This window comes from Sus scrofa, chromosome 10 (assembly GCF_054392235.1).
Source record: "Sus scrofa isolate SSC_HxYL_T2T_F1_AM1 chromosome 10, Sscrofa_HxYL_maternal_Yorkshire_Landrace_v2.0, whole genome shotgun sequence".
In the NCBI taxonomy this organism is placed as follows: domain Eukaryota; kingdom Metazoa; phylum Chordata; class Mammalia; order Artiodactyla; family Suidae; genus Sus; species Sus scrofa.
The window spans coordinates 15,301,799-15,321,404 of NC_139392.1; the positions used below are offsets into that span (position 1 = coordinate 15,301,799).

The window sequence follows — 19,606 nt, forward strand, 5'->3', positions numbered from 1 at the left end:
GAAATGACACTTCACTGTCAATACATGTTTCTTTTCCCTTTCACGCATTTAAATCTCTCTGTATCCTAATATAGAATGCTTCCTAGGACGACAAAAATAGTTTGTACACACATTAGTGAATTTATCCAAACAAATATTACCCAAGAATTTAGCAATACTCAGATCTTGGGAGAATGCTAAAAGAAATGTAACTTTGGAATGGTGACCTTGATAAAAATACCTCCTTCATCAACCTGGAGTCTAAGAGCTGAGATTGCTTACCCACTAAGAACATGAATGCGCTCTGTATTGTATTTCAGCGGTGTCAATTCACAGCGTAGAACCTGAAGTGCCTCCAGGACCTTGCCATCCTCCAGGTATTCCAGGTACTTCTGCTGCAGCAGCAAAAACTTCATCCTCTGACATGACAGAAAGCAGCAGTCAGGGGAAAAAAGTTGATGGAAGTTTCAGAAAATGTTTGTGCCTAAACAGAACAGTAGAAAGCATTCTACTATGCCCTTTGAAAATAATTTTTATAAAGCTTTAAAATGACTCAAAATATTCTGGTTGAATAGGGTCACAGCAGATTAAATGGGACCCTATTGCTCATTTTCACATTTTAACAAAACTCTCCTTTGAACAAATAACTTCAAATTAGATAAGATTATTACTGACCAAAGCATCAACACAGGAAAAAATTAATTCTTCCCTCAAAACACTAACCTAGAATTTTACCTCTTGTGTGAAAATTTATAACTATTCCCAGTATTCTAAATTTGCTTTCTAAAAAGTGTGACTTTTATGACAGGCGTTGGGGGTTTCATGCAACAAGTTTTTAAAAGATGAAAAACCAGTTAATGGAGGAATTATTTGAAAGCTACAATGTGAAAGAAGGACTAAGTAGACCAGAAAGGAGAACTGGAGCCCTGGGTCAAAGTTACAAAGTGTCAGATTTTGGCTTATAAGAAAGAGATATCCAGCAGCTGGACTAGGGTTGGTGTGCAAAGCACTGAGTTCCTCTAAGGTAGACATGTACTCATTCTTTCTAGGTGACAATAAAAGGATGCTTACAACAGAAAGCTGAACTCAAAGATCTTTGTGTATTGGTAACAATCTGATCATTGATGCATTTCACTATGAAGCACAATTATTAGCAGGTTTTTCTTTCCAAAGTAGAAACCACTGCCAGCCTACTGTGAAGCAATTTCACATTTAGTTTTTTCTGAAGTATGTTTAGGGTTAATCTTTTTATTTATAAATATTTTTATGTATTTTTTTCTTTTGTGTGTGTGTGTGTGTTTTTTTCCTTTTTACGGCCCCGCTTGTGGCATATGGAAGTTCCCAGGCCAGGGGTTGAATCAGAGCTGTAGCTGCCAGCCACAGCCACAGCCACAGCCACAGCCACAGCCACGCCAGATCCGAGCCATATCTGCGACCTAAGCTTAAGGCAACACTGGCTCCTTCACCCACTGAGCAAGGCCAGGGATCGAACCTGCATCCTCACATAGACAGCATCAGGTCCTGCTGAGCCACAATGGGAACTCCGATGTTCCTTTCATCTAATACCTTACTTTTAATTTGAAAGTGATCATCATACTTTTAGAAGCTTTTTGCTAGACAAAAGAGTTTTACAAATATTAAATTTGGAAATTCTTTCAAACCCTAATCCTTATTAAGGACCACTGCTTAGAGGGGTTTATTTATCACATCTGCTACCTGTGGCCTAATATTAAGCCAGGCAACTGATGCAGGTAGAAAAGTTAGTAGGTAGAAAATGTTAGTCACACTTAGAGATCCCAGGAATATAGAGGTAAAGATCTCAAATCCATTTAAAAGAAAACCCCAAATGACAACCTTTTCTTCTTCAGTAGGATGCTTCCTTTAAAAATATTAAAAATATACTGACAAAAAACGGTGTAGAAAAAATATCATTTACTTACAAAATGGAAAGCATAATGAATTGCTCTACAAGACTTTCTATTAGGGAGTATTCAGAAGGAAGGCATAATCTACAGGCTTATAAAAATGGTCTCTTTCGAAAATAAACACATTAACACTCCCATATAAGTTAAGCAGGCATTAAAATACACCTTTTATAAGATTATACTGCTTAAATTCGGTAATAATCTAATCTTAAATCTATAGCCAAGGAACAAGAGAAAAAACTTCAAATTATGAGATAAACTCCTACAACTCTAGAAAAACTTCAGATTATCAGATAAGCTCCCATAACTCTTATCAAATCTTATGCACAGATTAACTAATGAATGTTTCAGAAATAGGCTACCATGATGCCCTGGATACATGCTGCTATACATGTAACCTAATGTTAACCTCTAGATGTCAAATAAAAAAAAAAAAATACTCTGAAGTCCATCAGGTGACAAAAACCCCACGAAAGTCTAAATAAAACATCTAAAATCAAAGGATTTTATAATTTAAAGTTATTATGGATATTCTCACCATTTTACCATCTGAAAAAAACTTCAGCTCTTTATACAATGAAGTTCACAGATTTCCATTTATCAAATACTGCTAAGCCGTTTCATTTTACCTAGCGTTTTTGATGCCAACTTGCATATCATTTAGTTGCGGAATTTCTTCATTTACATGCTATTGGCAGCATGTGTATTAAATTTCTTCACTGGATTTCTTAGCCAAGTGGGAATTTGGGGGAAATTTTTGTGTGCTTTAATTCAGGGCAAGTCTTTATTTTTTGGGTGTCAATCATTAGGTCCTATGCACATCATCCCCTTCCCCATTCCAATGTGTGTAGGGACAGTGCTCCAAATGCTAGTTCCCCCTTATTTTCCCATCAAGATCCGACTAGAACACGTTACTCTCTCTATGGAGCAGAGTCAGGGCAGGAGAGAAGAGGAAGGCAGACTCGAACTTTTGAGAGAAGCCAATGTAAACATGTCTTTCTGTCCATGCAGGGAATGCTATGAAAGCAGCAAGAACATTTCTCCATGAGTCATTCTGCCCAGATTAAGACAAAGAATATCCTCAAACAGATATCAATTCCTGGTAGTGTGCTTGGCAACTAATACGCTGCTGGCCAAGAACAGCTAGAGATTTCGTTGAGAAAGAAAATGTTTATTCTCCTAAAAAGCAATTTAAGTATTTGAACCATATGCTAAAGATGAAAAAATAAAACTATACTTTACTTTCCAAAACTTGAAGCACAAAAATGTAAAATACAATTTCAAGAAAATGAACATATTTCACAAATGATATTAATTACTGACTACAAAATTTAAAGAATCAGGCAAAACTGAAGTTTTTAAAAAGACCACAAGCTTCTTAAATGAAGAAGGAAAAAAAAAAAAAAACAGGTTGAGAAAATAAACTCTCCTTTGTATCTTTCCCCAACTCCTAATTAGAGCTCTACTAAGAGATTATTCCTGGTCTCTGGTAATTTTTCAGCATCTTTGGGCCTGGCAGTAATTCTCTTTTTTACTGTCTAATAAAAACTTGAAATTGATAAGTGACTGGGATACCTTCAGACAGTTCACGTGTTAAATCATGCTATTGCCCCCCTCACCCCCAGCATCCTACCCAATATTTGGATTGTTTTATCACTTCCTCCTGTTTAACTACATTGAACTCAATGTGAAGTTCTGAAACTCAGAAGTTATCCTCAGGAAGTCTGGTTATCAAGGGCAACCTCCTAGCTTAGTAGTGGTTCTGACTAACTCTGGAATAAGGTTATAACCAAGTTATAGCAATTAAATCATGACTCAGAGGGAAGAGGAAATGAATTATATTTAAACCATGGCTTTCAAAACTCCTATCTGACTTTAAAATATACTAGCAAGTTTTTCTATAAGTTAATATTTGAACAATTTGGTAAGCATATTTCTATTATATTAAAATAAGACTCAAACATTTTTAGACATATAAGTTTTCTGTGTTATTAATCTCAAATACCCACCCAAATTCCCCAGACATGGCTAGGCATATTTGAACCCAAACTAAAATATGTTGACTTATAGGCTCAGCTTCCAGAAACTCCAGAATAAATTCTGCTATTCCTAGTATCGTTGGACTAGAAACCATTTAAAAACATGGGAGATGGGAGAGAATCTTAGATCAATAAAAACCTTCAGGTTTTTAAAAAGTAAATACAATTTTGGTCTAGACTAAGTTATCAAATGTGTCTGGGCATACAATTCAAATAATTACGTTAAAAAAAAAAAACTCCAAATACCTGTCTCCTAAGCTATTATTACAAATTTATGCTTACATTAGATTATCTTCTGGAGATGGAGTGGGGGAGAGGAGTAAATCTAAACACAATTAGGTGCAAAAATGCTGACCCAAATCTTTAAAAGCAATTGATTCATTAAGGTTTAAAGTGAAATAAAGTTGGAACCCCTTTCTTTGTATAAATACCTAAACAGTTTGATGGTGGGAGGCTCAGCCAGAGATTTAATCTTCATCTCTTATTAGATCCTAGAATGTCCTATAGACTGAACAGGCTGTAAAAAGAAAGGATTTCTCCTTATTATCTACAACTACCTTTCTTCCGTTTACACGTTGCTTCTACTGAAGATTTCTAATGAGACAGTTATAATCTAAATCCAATACAGAAGTCTCAAATTACTGTAAACCATTAAGGAAAAAAAGTGAGCCTATTAATAATTTTTACTAGTAAATTACAGGTATAATTCGCATGAAGCTTAAAAAAGGAAAATGATCCTCCAAGAAATCACACGCTTATTTTAAAATAATCCCTGGACAAGTTTTTTATGGTCACCGTACAAGCAGTGCTAGCTTGTCCAATGGGAAAAGAACCCCAATTCTTATTTTTGGTCTTTAATTTTCTTAATATTAAGAGTCACCTTTCATTCTCTCAGAGCTGAACAATTTATGAAAAACTGCCCAATTAAAATAGACTTAGGGCTTGTTTTTGGCATTTTTTTTTTTTTAAATCCCAACCATATTGACTGAGGTTTAGTTACTAGAAAATTTGCAATCCTTTTGAATGTAGATATTTATTTAGACTTCTGTTTTTTCATTTTCAAAATGTACCACAGAATTATTCCATGAGTTAATTTATTATCAGGCAGCAGATTCAACAGTAAGTTCAAAGTTTTAGTATTTTAAGTACATACTGTAAAAAGCCCATGAAACACTAAATTATCAATTTAAATGAATTTGTTCATATTGGCTGCTCCCCTTAGTTCACCTGAAGTTCATTCTCTAGGATTATATTTTTGTACAAAATTATATTAAGAATTTGAAAACTCTTGTATAATTAAGATTAAAAAAAACAAAACAAAACCCAAAACAGAAAAAGGAGGCTCTATGAGATTTAGAGACAAAAGTAAAAAGATTAATGTTTCACCCAATTTAAAAAAATCAAAATGTAACACTCATTTACTAATATTTAACAAACAGCTGGTTTCCCTACTTCACTTCCTATTTGCTTTCTTTCCCTCCCCCACCAGACAGGAAACTGCTTTTGACAACAAATGAATCAGCTAGAAGTTAAATAGCCAACAGCCAGCAGCTGATTCTTCACGGTTTCCAATCACAAGGACTTAAAAAAAACTTATCCCCTCCTCTCCCTCACCAACATCTACTGAAGAATTAAAGCCTATTAATATAAAGGATTCATTAAGATTTATGAACGAGCTAACAGGTTAAACTACTAAACTGATCTTGTCGGGAAATAAGGCCAGTAAGCAGGGCCCAGTGGTCAAATTTGCATACAAACCCTCTACCAGTGATATATTTTCTACAATCTTTGACACTGTCAATTCACACAACTGGAATGCAAGAATGGAAAATGGTGAGCACACCAATGGAACTGGTTTGAATTAACTATAATTCCCAAAGATTAAAAAAAAGAATTAATGTGTCAGCTACTTAAGGCTATATGGATATACATACACCCAAATAATTTTCTTTATCGGTGCCATTCAGTATTTTAAATATGAAAGTATGATTTATCCCTGATTCTATAAATATAAAATGTTAATAGCACTGAAAGCATAAAGATCTTCCAATATAATTCGGTAGAAGCTTAATTTATAAACTAGGTTCAAATGGCACATTTACTAAACATGATTTTAAAAATATAAAACTGAAACTTTGAAACATCAATACTCATCCTAGTTTACAAATTTAATTATATGAAAGTTAAGGCCTTATCTTTTATAAGAGGCAGAAGCCTAGAGTTATCAATAACCTACTAAAATAAGCATAAATGTGAAACTAAGAACAAAAGTGTATTTACCACAATTATTCCCAACAACGTTTGAGAGATTTCAAGTGCGCCTCTTACCACAATAGCATGAGGAGAATGCACTAAAGGCTTTAGTTCATTCAGGTCATTTTCTGCCTGCAAAAATTGGTATAAGAGAAAAACAGAAATGTCACAAAATGCACAACAAATATATAATTTTAGCAGCAGTTACACAGCTCTATATGCCCTACTTTACCTTATCCCAGTCTCCTTCCATGACATGATTTCGGAATTTGGTAGCAGAAGGATGTTCTAAACGACATCCTGACTCTTGCATGAGGAGATCAACAGTCTGGCTGCAGGAGAGATACAGTGTAAAAAAGACCTGACCAACTTTAGGGTTTACTCTTCCAAACAAACTACTGTCCATGAAAACAGTTGCAAAAGTTCTTAACCTAACCAAGCTAATCTCTCAGTGAAGAAAAAAATAAATACTTTTGATGTGCTTGGCTAAACAAACTTGATTTTTCAAACTGCCATCTATGTTCACATCTAATCAAGTCAAAAACCTTCTCGAAACCAGAATCAAAATAAATTCTTCCTACTTTTAACATTTAATGCCTTTAATGAAGTATAAAATTTCTTAAAATGTGCTGTAACCAACCGGTTTAAAAAAAAAAAAAATGAAAAACCAGGATCTACATACTACATTACGATAAAAATTTAGTTTCCACACAAGGTGATGGAGATGACCTGTGTTCGGTAAGAGCCTTACATTCAGAGATTAGGTTTGCAAAGAAATTCTAATAGGTCAATCGTTAAAATTAAAATAAATCCAGCATCAAAAATCATTCCCTTTCTCTCTATACTAAAAATAGCAAATTTACTATGGTGTAGGTTCCAAACAGTCACGAGTTATTTCCTCCTGCTGCTGTCAGCTTGCTTCTTGTCTCAGTAATGTGTTCAGTTAGCATTTACAAAAATCTGTTTTCATACTAATCCTTCTCCTTAGGGAACAAAGCGAAATCTTCCTCCGATGTGTTTCCTTCAGAACTTAAAGGATTCACCAAATGTGGTTTCTTCCATCGGATATTTTGAGATCTAAGAATCTTTGTCAGTCTTACATATCTGTTTATGTTTCAATGCTTTCTTATTCAGCTCCACTTATTTTTCAGCAAAAGCAGCGAGCGCAATAATCTGCCTGAGAATCAAAATACTTATGTCACTTTAAAAAAGTGCTCTTTCTCCTCTCCCCAGAACAAATCTATAAATCCAAAAATACACATAGGGGAGCCTGAGAGCTTATTTTAATCTATGCTTTGAAGCTGGAAACTGACTGATGCACGTTGTTCCCCAGCCTCATTCTGTCTGGTTTCGTCCTCCATCCAGCTCCACCGCACTCCCACCAATCCTACCTTCCACTCATCTTGGTTTCTTTGTGTGTATACAGAAAGGGGGTTCTGGGCCAAGGTCGTCTACTTTCACCCTACTTAGGGACACAAGGCCATTTCAACTGTATTTGAAAATAAATGATTCACCAGCTCTGATGTCCCTTTTTTAGAGGCAATCACCTTCTTGGTCACACACTGGGATCTCAGACAAGTTCGCGGTAGGCCTCCTGTGTACCCACGTATACACACACACACACACACACACACGGGCCTTTAAATGACATCAACATGGTATCTTTCTTCATTATTCCCATCAGATTTATTCAGCAGTCTCCTTCCAAATTATCCCAGCCCCTCAGTTCCCATAAACACTTGTAAGTGATTGTCTTTCCTGATTGGTAGTTGGCCTGGGTAGTCTGTCACGGTTGGGGGTGGGGAGGTGTCCCACAAAGATGCCTCTGAGATATACTTGAAAAACAAATCCTCCAAGGTTCATTATTTCCACCAGCTCTAATCCACCCCTCCCCCAACACATACAGAGACACACTCCCGCATCTGTCTTTATTGACAGACAATTAAGCGCTGAAGGTGTGCAGGGAGGGGTGAATCTTTGGGTTTCTACGCCCCCCAACCCCCAACTGCCTGTCTCCTCTCGCAATTTGTCAGGCTGATTGATTTTCTCTTATTTCCCTTCAGGTCGGCTCCTCCTCCCCGGTCAGCCCGTCTGAGCTGCGTCCTCCTGTGTCCTGGGCCCTGCGTGCCCAGCAGTAATTCTCCCGTTGCCTGAGCTCTTTCCAGCACCCCCTCCCCGCCAGCTTCCGTCCCTCGGTCCGTCCACACCGGCGGCCTGTAAGGGATACTTACTTGAGCCCTAAGCCATTCAAGTGCTGTCCTATTAGCCTAATGACATCCTCATCTGACTGGGAGAGCCGCTTCTTCTTCTTGAGGCTGCTGCCCAGTTCTGGGGTGGCCAGCGAAGAGGCGGCGGTGGTGGTGGCAGCGGCAGCTGCGACGGTGGCGGAGGCTGCGGCGGCGGCCCCGCCGGGGACCCCGTTATTGACATTCAGGCTGTTGCTATTGTTGCTGGCGGCGGAGGGGGCGGAAGGCAGGAGCCCATTGGCGTGGGCCAGGTCCCCCGCGGACGACGACGACGAGGGGGACGATTCCCCGTTCTGGGCCGACAGGCAGGCGAGTTCCTGGGTCTGTCCCTGGCCCCCGCCGCCCCCTCCTCCGCCGCCGCCGCCGCCGCCTCCTCCTCCTCCTCCTGCCCCGTTGGCCTGCATGATGCTGCCGCTGACCAGGCTGTGGCCGCTACTCCGGTGGGCGACGGCAGCGGCGGCGGAAGGGGCAGCAGCCGGGGGGAGTCCCACCACTACCACCACGGAGGAGGAGGAGGAGGAGGACGACGACGACGAGGACGAGGACGACGAGGACGGAGGGGAGAGGCCTGCTCTGCCTGCCGAGGCCCCGGGCTCTCCTGCTCCCTCCGCCGCCGAGGCTCGGGGTTTCTTCCGCGGGGGCGGGGAGGCTCCGCCGGTGTCCGAGTCGGAGGAGGAGGAAGCGGAGGCCAGAGTTTCCTCGCCGAGAGAGGCCGTGGTGGGAAGCCGGTGGGGCGAGGAGGGGGAGGGGAGGCGGGGGCCGGGGAGAGGGTCGGGGTGAGGGGGGGCCGGGGAGGCGGGGAGGGGGTCAGGGTAAGGGGTGAGAGGAGGGGGAGGAGGAGGGGGAGAAGGAGGATCCGGGCCCTTTCCCCCCCCCCTCCCGGAGGCAGCTCGGGGTGCGCGGCCCGGGGGTCGGGCCGGGGGGCGCCGCGGGGCGGCTGCGGGGGCGCGGGGCCCGCCGCTGGGCTGAGCCCCGGCGGTGGCGGCGGCGGCGGCGGGCGGCAGCGGAGGCAGCTGCCGCCTCTGTCCTCGGGTCCGCTCCGCTCTGCTCCCTGGTGTGTTGATTCTTCCCCCAGCTGCTGCCTAATGGAGTCCAGGCGCTCGCGTCACAGGAAATGCCTATACTGCCCTCCTCACTCACTTCCGGTGGCAGGTATGGAACCTATAGGGGGCCTGTCACCCGGCACGTGCGCCGGGGGCCGGCGGGGCGGGAGGGGAGGGAGGCCGGCGGGCCGGCGGGGGCCGACCCCGACCCGGACCCCGACCCGCCCTGCCCCGGGGCCCGGGCCTGGCCTGGCCTGCCAGGCCTTGCCCCCGGCGCCCTGGCGGGGCTGCCCGGGCCGGGAGTAAGTTGGTAACCGCCGTCCGAGGCCGGGCGTGCACAGCTGGGCCGCGTGTGCGAGAGTGTGCGTGTGTGCCCCGGAGTGACCTAGAAACGTCAGGTGTGCGGAGGGACTGCAGATTCTCCATCCCCGGCCGAAGACCGGGGGCGAGCAGGTGGTGCGGTTTTGTCACGAGAACTTCCAGGCACAGGGCTGCGGCAGCCCCTGTCGACTCACTTAATGGTAACCAGGACTGGCCAGCTCTTCATTTCGGTGTGGAAAACTGGAATTTCCACGGCCCAAATGCTTGCGCCCGGGCCGTCTCGGGAGGTTTGAGATGACGAGCCTACGAGACTCTGTGCTCCACCCCGGGAAGGTGGAAAAATGGATAAAAGCTGTGTGTGATGGAGACCAGGAGTCACAAAACGGCTGTGGGTGTAGAGAGGCGGGGAGGGACTGTGCCGAGGGCCTTGCACTCGTTTTTAGCTCGTGCCCAGCACCTCCTTCTCCTTTCCAGTTGCCTCTTGAGTCACTGCCCGGTTTAGGCAGCAGTAATAGAGACCAAGCAGTTGCGTCCAAAGCAGGCATCTTAAGGGGGCTTGAGATGCAGGCTCGAAATGTTTAGGTGAAATAGGAGGCTTCAGTGTCCCTGTCACTTACCCATTTCTCTGGATGTAGAAATGCAGCGGCAAAGAGCTGGGCTGAATCTTGATTATTGGTGAAGAGTCTACATTATCTAGGTATTTATATGCAGGTGGTTGTTGGCATAGGCACTTGATATGTATACATATTCTCAGAATTTTAAAAAGTCTTTCTCTGAAGTAGTTTTCCTATAGAAAAAACAGACTCAACTAAAACATCTTACAGCTCTGAAATTTACAATATTCATAGCTCAAGGGAACTTTGAGGCCTTTGGTTACTTTTCAAATTTTGCAAAACAATTAAAAAAATAATGCTTATGAGAAACTATTAAAGAATGTTATGAGAAACTATTAAAGAATCCTGAGCTCTATTGATCTTCAGACTGGAGGAAGGGAGAGGAGAACCAATGCAAGATCCGACAGAGATTCAGCTTTTAGTCTCATCTCTTAAATATGCTTCCAGGTGGCAGTGTAATCGTGAGGTGACTCACATGCGATGTTTTTATTCACCTGAGACAGACCTGAGCTCTAGCTAAGGTTCATAGGGCACTGCCACTGTATCCAGCAGAGCCTGAATTACTAGATAGTTAACACTTCAGAGCTCCCTATTTGTATATTAACTTTAGACAGCCTTATTATTGAGTGTCGTTGTTCTTTATACAAATTAAATTTTGCAAAGCCGTTTATAGTAATTTATGAGGCCCATAGCAGCATTGAGGACAAGCTTCTGAATAAAGTCTAGAGCTTTCATAAAGGAAACAATTACTTAGTGGTAGCCACAGACGAGCCTCACACTTCATGAACAAAAGGAAAGGACGGGAGGAAAAAAGAAACTGGCCTAAGTTCGTGTCTAAATTCAATACGCATATCCCAGCTTTTCTAGATTTTATGAGACGGAGACTGCTCTTACAGAATTCTGAATTATTTTTTTTTTTTTTTTTTTTTTTTTTTTTTTTTTTTTTTTTTTTTTTTTTTTGTCTTTTGTCTTTTGTTGTTGTTGTTGTTGCTATTTCTTGGGCCGCTCCCGCAGCATATGGAGGTTCCCAGGCTAGGGGTTGAATCGGAGCTGTAGCCACCGGCCTACGCCAGAGCCACAGCAACGCAGGATCCGAGCCGCGTCTGCAACCTACATCACAGCTCACGGCAACGCCGGATCGTTAACCCACTGAGCAAGGGCAGGGACCGAACCCGCAACCTCATGGTTCCTAGTCAGATTCGTTAACCACTGCGCCACGACGGGAACTCCGAATTCTGAATTATTGAAGTCCGTGAACACACACGTTTTTCTCTAAGCTAAAATGCAGCTGGAGACCCTGTTGTCTGAACTCTAGGTGTTTTTTCTTTTCCAGCCGCCCCCATGGCATTTGGAAGTTCCTGGGCCAGGGATCTCATCTGAGCAGGAGCTGCAGTCTGTGCCACAGCTGCAGCAATGCTGGATCCTTCACCCACTGCACCACAGCAGGAACTCCCGAACTCTGGGTGTTTTTAAGAGCCAGCTTTCAAGTCCTTGTGCAGGTGAAAAATTCTGAAATCCTACTTTGTTCACACTCAGAAACCTTCAGTAATATTCAAGTCACCTGCGGGATACAATCCAGTTTATCTTGCCCCCCACAGACTGACCTCAGTCTTTCTGAGTTTCTCTCTTCTGTGCCCTTTATGAAGTCTTCACTGCTGTCCCCCACATTTGCTGGGCTCATTTCTTCCGAGTCTGATCGCACCCCCAACCTTGTCTCTGCCCTTCTGATTCAAGACTTGGCTCATTTTTCACCTCCTCAGGGGAGCCTTTCCTGACTACCAACCTCCTCACTGTCCTTGTGAGTATAATTTATCCAGGCTTCCAGTTTTGATGGCCGCTTGTCATGTAATTTTTAACTTGCCGAGACCCCTTCTCCGAGTCAACAGACAGGAGACTTTTCTAGACTGCCGTCTCCCTGATTTACCTTCCCCTTTTCCTCCTCCTCCTGGAAAAGACTGAGATGGATTTATGAATAAAGGTTTAAGCTGTCTTTTAGGGGGAAAATTGAACGTATATTTAGGTATTTGACTCATTTAACTTCATTTCTGTGCTATTTTAACAGGTCTTTATATGGCCAACACTGTGCTAGTTTCCAAATAAGTGGCAGCTTATTGTCCTAGAGGGTTTTTTTTTTTTTTTTTTGCTTTTTAGAGCTGCACCCATGGCATATGGAGGTTCCCAGGCTAGGGGTCTAATTGGAGCTACAGCTGCTGGCCTATACCACAGCCACAGCAACTCGGGATCCAAGCCACATCTGTGACCTACACCACAGCTCATGGCAATGCCGGATCCTTAACCCACCGAGCGAGGCCAGGGATTGAAATGGCATCCTCCTGGATACAAGTTGGGTTCACTAACCCCTGAGCCACAATGGGAACTCCTTGTGCTAAAGATATTCAGGCAAAGGCTTTGATGAATGACAGTTGAACTAATTGACATCTGAGAACTTTCCAACTACAAGATGTTTGTGGGTTATGTACATGTGTGCCTCCTAACCCATATATAAATTATTCGATGTAGGATCAGTGAGTTGTTCATCTGAGCCAGTATTTTTCAGACTGTGGGTCCTGACTGCAGTCTGCAAGTCATGAAATCAGTGTATTGGTCATGATTACAATTTACAGAAATAAAACAGAAAACTAGAAAAGCATGGAAGATAGTCAAGTCAATCACCCCAGGAAAGGTCATTACTATTTTGTGAAAATTTTGTTTCAATAACAGATACATATCTGTGCTTTTACAAAGTGAAATATATTTCTTCTGTAGGCCTTTCTCAAAGAAGTTTGCAGAGCAGTCATCTAGGACAGTCCTGACTGTCAAAAAGGCAACTGAAGACACGGGTGTTGGATATCTAAATGACAAATCGCTGCTTCTCTCCAGGGCAGTGTCTTGGGTGTGAAAGTGCAAAAGCTGCTTGATTTGAAAAGCTGAGATGGTATGGATGTTTATAATAAAACATAAGGAGTTCCCGTCGTGGCATAGTGGAAACGAGGCTGATTAGGAACAGTGAGGTTGCAGGTTTGATCCCTGGACTGGCTTAGTGGGTTGAGCATCTGGCATTGCTGTGGCTGTGGTGTAGGCCGGCAGCTGTAGCTCTGATTAGACTCTTAGCCTGGGAACCTCCATGTGCTGAGGATGCAGCCCTAAAAAGGACAAAAAGACAATAATAATAATAAAACCAAATTTTCACAAAAGACTTAGAGGAAAAGAAAAAGCTAGAAAGGGGAGTTCCCACTGTGGCTCAGGGGGTTATGAACCCAGCTAGTATCCATGAGGATGTGGGTTCAATCTCTGGCCTGGCTCAGTGGGTTAAGGATCTGGCGTTGCCATGAGCTGTGGTGTAGGTTGCGGACTCGGCTTGGGTCCTGCGTTGCTGTGGCTGTGGCTGTGGTGTAGGCCAGCAGCTGCAGCTCCAATTCGACCCCTAGCTGGGAACTTCAATATGGCGCAGTCCCTTTTTAAAAAAAGAAAAACAGCAACACCAACAAAAAAACTAGAAGGGACTCTTATTCTTCTGTTGAGGTTTTAATTTTGGTGTTTCAATCTGGTACTTAGCAGCAGCAATATTATTCAGTTTATTACATTTCTATTAAAAGAGGTAGTTTTCAGCATCTCAGGTATCCCTGAGAGAGGCATATTTCTATTTACATCTCTAGCTTCATTGCTTTGTTTGGGGTTCTCAAATTGGCAAGCTGGCCTTGCTGCACTTGGGTGGGCTTGGGGGAGTTCAGGAAAGAGCACTGTTCTTGGAGTCAGAACTCTTAATCAACTGATTGACCTTGGGCGAATCATTTAACTTTGCTGCCCTGCAGGCGTTTCATGAATGAAGTGAGGATCAAGGCACCAGCCTGCCTGCCTCAGAGAACTGATCTGTGAGTCAAATGAGATGTCAAATAGAACAGATATTTGGAAAAAGACTATCTTGAAAGGTTTCGAAATATAACCTTAATCCTCCATCATTTCAAAGAGGATTTGAGAAAATTAAGTGCAAAGATATAAAATGATTTTAGAATTATTAATATTTCTGAGCTGTGGACTCTAGTCACATTTTAACCCTGGCTCTGCCACTCAGCTGTGTTTCTGTGCACCTCTAGCCAGGCAGACAGCTAGTTATTGTGTTTCATATTGGTCTTCCACGAGCGGGGAGTTTTTAATACCTGTATAATAGAGTGCAGAGCACAGTAACCTGGCAATTTTACCCCCTGTTCCAAGCGTGTCTCCCCAGCGCTTGCTTATTCTCCCCCTTCGACAAACATTCCGCTCATGCCACAAGCATCCAGTGTCCTCCTGTAAGTGGGGGAGGGCTGTCACACCCGATGGATCTAAGTGCAGGGACAGGAGCCTTATCCTCAGAAGTATTCACCTTTCTCTCAGCTGAATACCATCCTTTTCTCCAGATTGTTCTTTTCTCACCACACAGCTGGAATAGACCGCTCGGAGGAGCTTGTTCTTGCTGCACTGACTGTAACAAAATGCATGTAATACACTAAGATGTGTGTCCAAAGATATTCAGTGTGTGTGCAAAGATACTCACTGAGGCATTGCTCGTAGGTGCAAAGAGAATGTGGTCACCATGATGTAGAAATAGTATCGGGACATATTAAGTAAAAAAAATGCCTGTAACAAAACAAAGTGCATATGTGATTCATTTTGGTAAATACATGAGTATATATGCATTCGTTAGTTTTTCTGGTAGGATAGAAAAGCATAAAACAGTGGTTTATTTTGGGTAGAAGGACTGGGATGGTGAGGAGGGAGGTTCTTATTTTTTCTATTTGGTACTTTTCTGCAGTGTTTACAGTTTTCACTGCATGTAAGGTATTTTGTTTTGTTTTGTTTTTTCTTTTTGTCCATACCTGCAACATGGGGAAGTTCCTGAGCCAGGGTTGAACCCTCATCATAGCAGAAACCAGAGCCACAGCAGTGACAATGCCAGGCCCTTAATCCCCTGTACTACCAGGGAACTCCTTTTATTTTTTTTGTGTCAATAGGAGTTATTTGGATTTTGCTTTTTTGTGTTAATAAGTGTCTTGTTTTTGAAATTTCCATTGTGATTCAGCAGGTTAAGAACCCGACTAGGGGAGTTCCCGTCGTGGCGCAGTGGTTAACAAATCCGACTAGGAACCAGGAGGTTGCAGGTTCGGTCCCTGCCCTTGCTCAGTGGGTTAACGATCCGGCATTGCCGTGAGCTGTGGTGTAGGTTGCAGACACGGCTGGGATCCTGCGTTGCTGTGGCTCTGGCGTAGGCTGGCGGCCACAGCTCCGATTAGACCCCTAGCCTGGGAACCTCCATGTGCCGCAGGAGCGGCCCAAGAAATAGCAAAAAGACAAAAAAAAAAAAAGAACCCGACTAGGAACCATGAGGTTTTGGGTTGATCCCTGGCCTTGTTCTGTGGATTAAGGATCCAGTGTTGCCGTGAGCTGTGGTGTAGGTCACAGATGTGGCTTGGATCCCGTGTTGCTGTGGCTGTGGTGTAGGCCAGCAGTTGCAGCTCTGATTTGACCCTTTGCCTGGGAACCTCCATATGATGTGGGTACAGCCTTAAAAAAACAAAAAAAAAAGTGTTATGTTTGTAACATACACTCAAGAGAGTTCTCTCATGGTCTAGTGGTTAGGATTCAGCCCTTTCACTGCTGCAGCCTGGGGTTCAATTCCTGGTCCAAGAACTGAGATCCCACATCATGCTGCTAAAGAGCCCCCCCCAAAAAAATGTACCCTCAAAAACTATCAAAATATTCATGAAAATTTCATCATGATAAAAACATGCCAGGTAAAGCAGTGTTGTGTATAGTTTATGACATTAAATATATTTACTTTTTATTTTTATTTATTTGTTAGGCACATCTATGGCTCACAGAAGTTCCGGGGCCAGGGATCAAACCCGTGCCACAGCAGCGACCTGAGCCGCGGCACTGATAACACCGGATCCTTAACCTGCTGAGCCTCACGGAACTCCTCTACTTGCTTTTTAAACATCTCCTTCTTTCCCTCACCTGCACCTCCTGTGTTCTCAGACTGCTCGCTCTGCACATAGACACCCTCATATCTCATTTGGTTAAATTCATCTGGGGAATAAAGGGCAAAAAGACATTCCTATTGAAAAGTAGATAAATAATTAATAGTCCCTAGAGTCCTTGGACAGCAGGTCCTTTGGGCAGTCTTCCTTCTTCTCAGGTTCACATATGCTGTTCATCCCTATGGCGCTATGATAATCCTAAATAGTAGTCAATAGGAAAGCATAATTATGATTGTTAACAAACTCTAATTATTATAAGATAATATGTTTTCTGATTAGATAAACACAGCCCATATAGAAGTAATGGTCTCATAACTAGACTTTTAAAAATTAAAAATGGGTGTTCTCTTATGGCACAGTGGGCTAAGGATCCAGCCATGTCACTGCAGTGGCTTGGGTTGCTCCTGTAGTGTGGGTTCATTCCCTGGCCCAGGAACTTCTACATGCCATGGGCGTGGCCAAACAATAAAATAAAAAATTTAAAGGCTGTAGTAGGTGATTATTCATAAAATTCTAAAAAAACAAAAACTTTTGAAAAAAATCTCTGCACTTCTTCAATTAATTTTATTTTAAAATTGTGCTCTTTCGGGAGTTCCTCTCATGGCACAGCAGTTAGCGAACCTGACTAGCATCCATGAGGACTCAGGTTCGATCCCTGGCCTTGCTCAGTGGGTTAAGGATCCAGCGTTGCCGTGAGCTGTGGCACAGGCTGTCGGCTACAGTTCCGATTGGACCCCTAGCCTGGGAACCTCTATATGTAGCGGCCGCGGCCCTAAAAAGACAAGAAAAAAGACCAAAAAAAAAAAAAAAAAAAGACCAAAAATAAAAATAAATAAAATTGCCCTCTTTACTAAATAATACCAAATTATAGGCAAATGTGACACATTATAATAACCTAAATTTTTAAAAATGCTGAATAGGATCACAGATGCCAGTCATTAACAACAAAATTGCAAAACAGTAGCTCTTAGCTTCTTTTTGTGCCTTGTGGCGCCATCCTTGGCTAAATCAGGATTGACAGGGTTTTAGAACTTTCTGGTTCCTTTAATACTAGTGGATACTAGTTTGTATCTTCACCTAAGAGAAGCCTTTCTATATATATCTCTGAAATATAAAGATGTTCAATTTCCTTTTATACCTCTGACCCTTTATCCCATAATATTTTTTTCCATCTCTAAATTATTGACAAGTATTAGGGAAATTGATGGAAATAGTGTTTGTAAGCCTTAGCCACAGAGTTTCAACGCTGCTCTTTTCATTGTCTCCTAGTGCCCACTCTTTCCATTCTTATCCTTTCTTTCCTGTGATGGCACGTGTGCATGGCAGGGCTTCTGTGATAATCAAGAAATATTAAGAGCTAGGAGTTCCCGTCATGGCTCAGTGCTAATGAACCCAACTAGGATCTGTGAGGACTTGGGTTCGATCCCTGGCCTCGCTCAGTGGGTTAAGGATTCAGTGCTGCTGTGAGCTGTGGTGTGGGTCGCAGATGAGGCTCAGATCTGGCGTTGCTGTGACTGTGGTTATGGCTGTAGCTGGCAGCTGTAGTTCTGATTAGACCCCTAGCCTGGGAACTTCCATATGCCAAAGGTATGGCCCTAAAAAGCAAAAAAAAAAAAAAAAAAAAAAAAACCTACCCCAAAAAACCAGCTACCGGGGGGGGTGCCTGAAAGCTCTTGATCAAAGATGCAGTTCATTTTTCCAAGAAAGCTTCGTCGAAATGCGGCATTTTGCCTAGAAGAGGGAGCACCCTAAACCATGTGTCCTGGAGAATTGTCTATCCATTTAGCTGACATCACCTTAAGATGATGAATAAGGGCCCAAAGGAATGAATGAATGTAATTTTCTTTTGAATTGAGAAAACTCCACACCCTGAGGGCTTCTTGGGAGGCACATTAAGTCAGGAGGCTTCAGCCAGGTTGTTTTTGCAACTGCTTGTATCTGTGTAGTGAAGGTTTCTAAACCGTGTGAGCCTATGCTAGTCTGGGATCCTGGTATAAGAAAGAGCCAGCCTTGATTGATACAGGAGTTCGTACTTGATTGCTTTACTCCATCAACAGTTCCAGACAGGTCAGCTGGCAAAGGAAGACAGATAACGGACTGAGATGAGGCCAGACAGCATACGCTTGGTAGCCAGGGGTGGGACAGGAAGGGCTTGCTCAGGGAGGCGTCAGGAGCTTCTGTTGAGACTCTCCCCTTTTAGGGATGGCAGCCAGGCTGCCTAGAGACCTTACACTGGCGTGTGCCCGAAGAGTATGGGTAAGTGATTGCTCGGCCATGTCCAGGTCCCTAGGAAAGTTTCTTTTTTAATTGCTTCTCTGAGAGCAGGCACACTGTCTCCTATGCCGGTCAGTGTGCAGATGTGGTGTGGGTTCTCCTCTGTTTCAGATAATATGCTTGATAACGAGGGACTGCCTGAGATAACTTCTTGAGGTCCCTATAGTCTAAGGGCTCAATGTTTCTGGTTTCCATCGTCACTGCGTAATATGATTTGATTAGGTTGGGGAGGGATAGAAGAGAGGAGTCATAGATAGCCCCATGCATAAAACCTTGGCTGTGTCACAGCTTTAAAAAAAGATTCTAGGAGGTCCCGCTGTGGCGCAGTGGGTTCAGGATCTGACTGCAACAGCTCAAGTTGCTGTGGAGGCACAGGATCAATCTCTGACCTGGTGCAGTGGGTTAAAAGCATCCAGAGTTGCCATCGCTGTGGTGTAAGTCGCAGCTGCTGCTTGGATCCAATCCCTGGCATGGGAACTTCCATATGTTGCAGGTGCAGATGTAAAAAAATATATATATTTTTAAATAAAGATTTAAAAAGTGTTATTAAGCAAGATTTTAAACATACACGAAAGTAGGGAGACTGGTACAGTGATTTCCATGTGCCCACCGTCCAGCTACAGCAGCCAACTCGTTTATTCTTATTCTAGCCATCCTTCCCCTTCTGACTAGTTTGAAGCAAATCCAGGATATTATTTTATTTATAGTGTATGTATTTACACATCAGCATGTATCTCTAAAAGGTAAGAACTCTTTTCAAAACGTTACCACAGTGCCATCATCATCACCTAGAGAAACGAATAATTATTGTCAAATACGCAGTTAGGGTTCAAATTCCCCCTACTATCTCACAGATTCTTTTTGGACAGTTGACTTGTGCAAAGTGAGATCCGAA

The 19,606-nt window shown here is 42.9% G+C and overlaps 2 protein-coding genes across 3 annotated transcripts in view; one reads left to right on the top strand and one right to left on the bottom strand.

Moving 5' to 3' along the window:
* Nucleotides 1–9,524, bottom strand: part of WDR26 (WD repeat domain 26) — a 43,363-nt gene extending 33,839 nt beyond the window's left edge. The window contains 4 exon segments of the mRNA NM_001436038.1: nucleotides 262–398; nucleotides 6,224–6,328; nucleotides 6,429–6,528; nucleotides 8,428–9,524. Coding sequence (NP_001422967.1) covers nucleotides 262–398; nucleotides 6,224–6,328; nucleotides 6,429–6,528; nucleotides 8,428–9,158 — 1,073 coding nt within the window. The 5' untranslated portion in view covers nucleotides 9,159–9,524.
* Nucleotides 9,412–19,606, top strand: part of CNIH3 (cornichon family AMPA receptor auxiliary protein 3) — a 208,091-nt gene continuing 197,896 nt past the window's right edge. Inside the window, exon 1 of one of the 2 annotated variants that reach the window (XM_021064387.2) lies at nucleotides 9,412–9,594. In XM_021064387.2, coding sequence (XP_020920046.2) covers nucleotides 9,557–9,594 — 38 coding nt within the window. In that variant the 5' untranslated portion in view covers nucleotides 9,412–9,556. Of the gene's footprint in view, nucleotides 9,595–9,865; nucleotides 10,007–19,606 lie in introns of those variants that run through there. The other variant, XM_084979249.1, reaches the window with a different exon arrangement.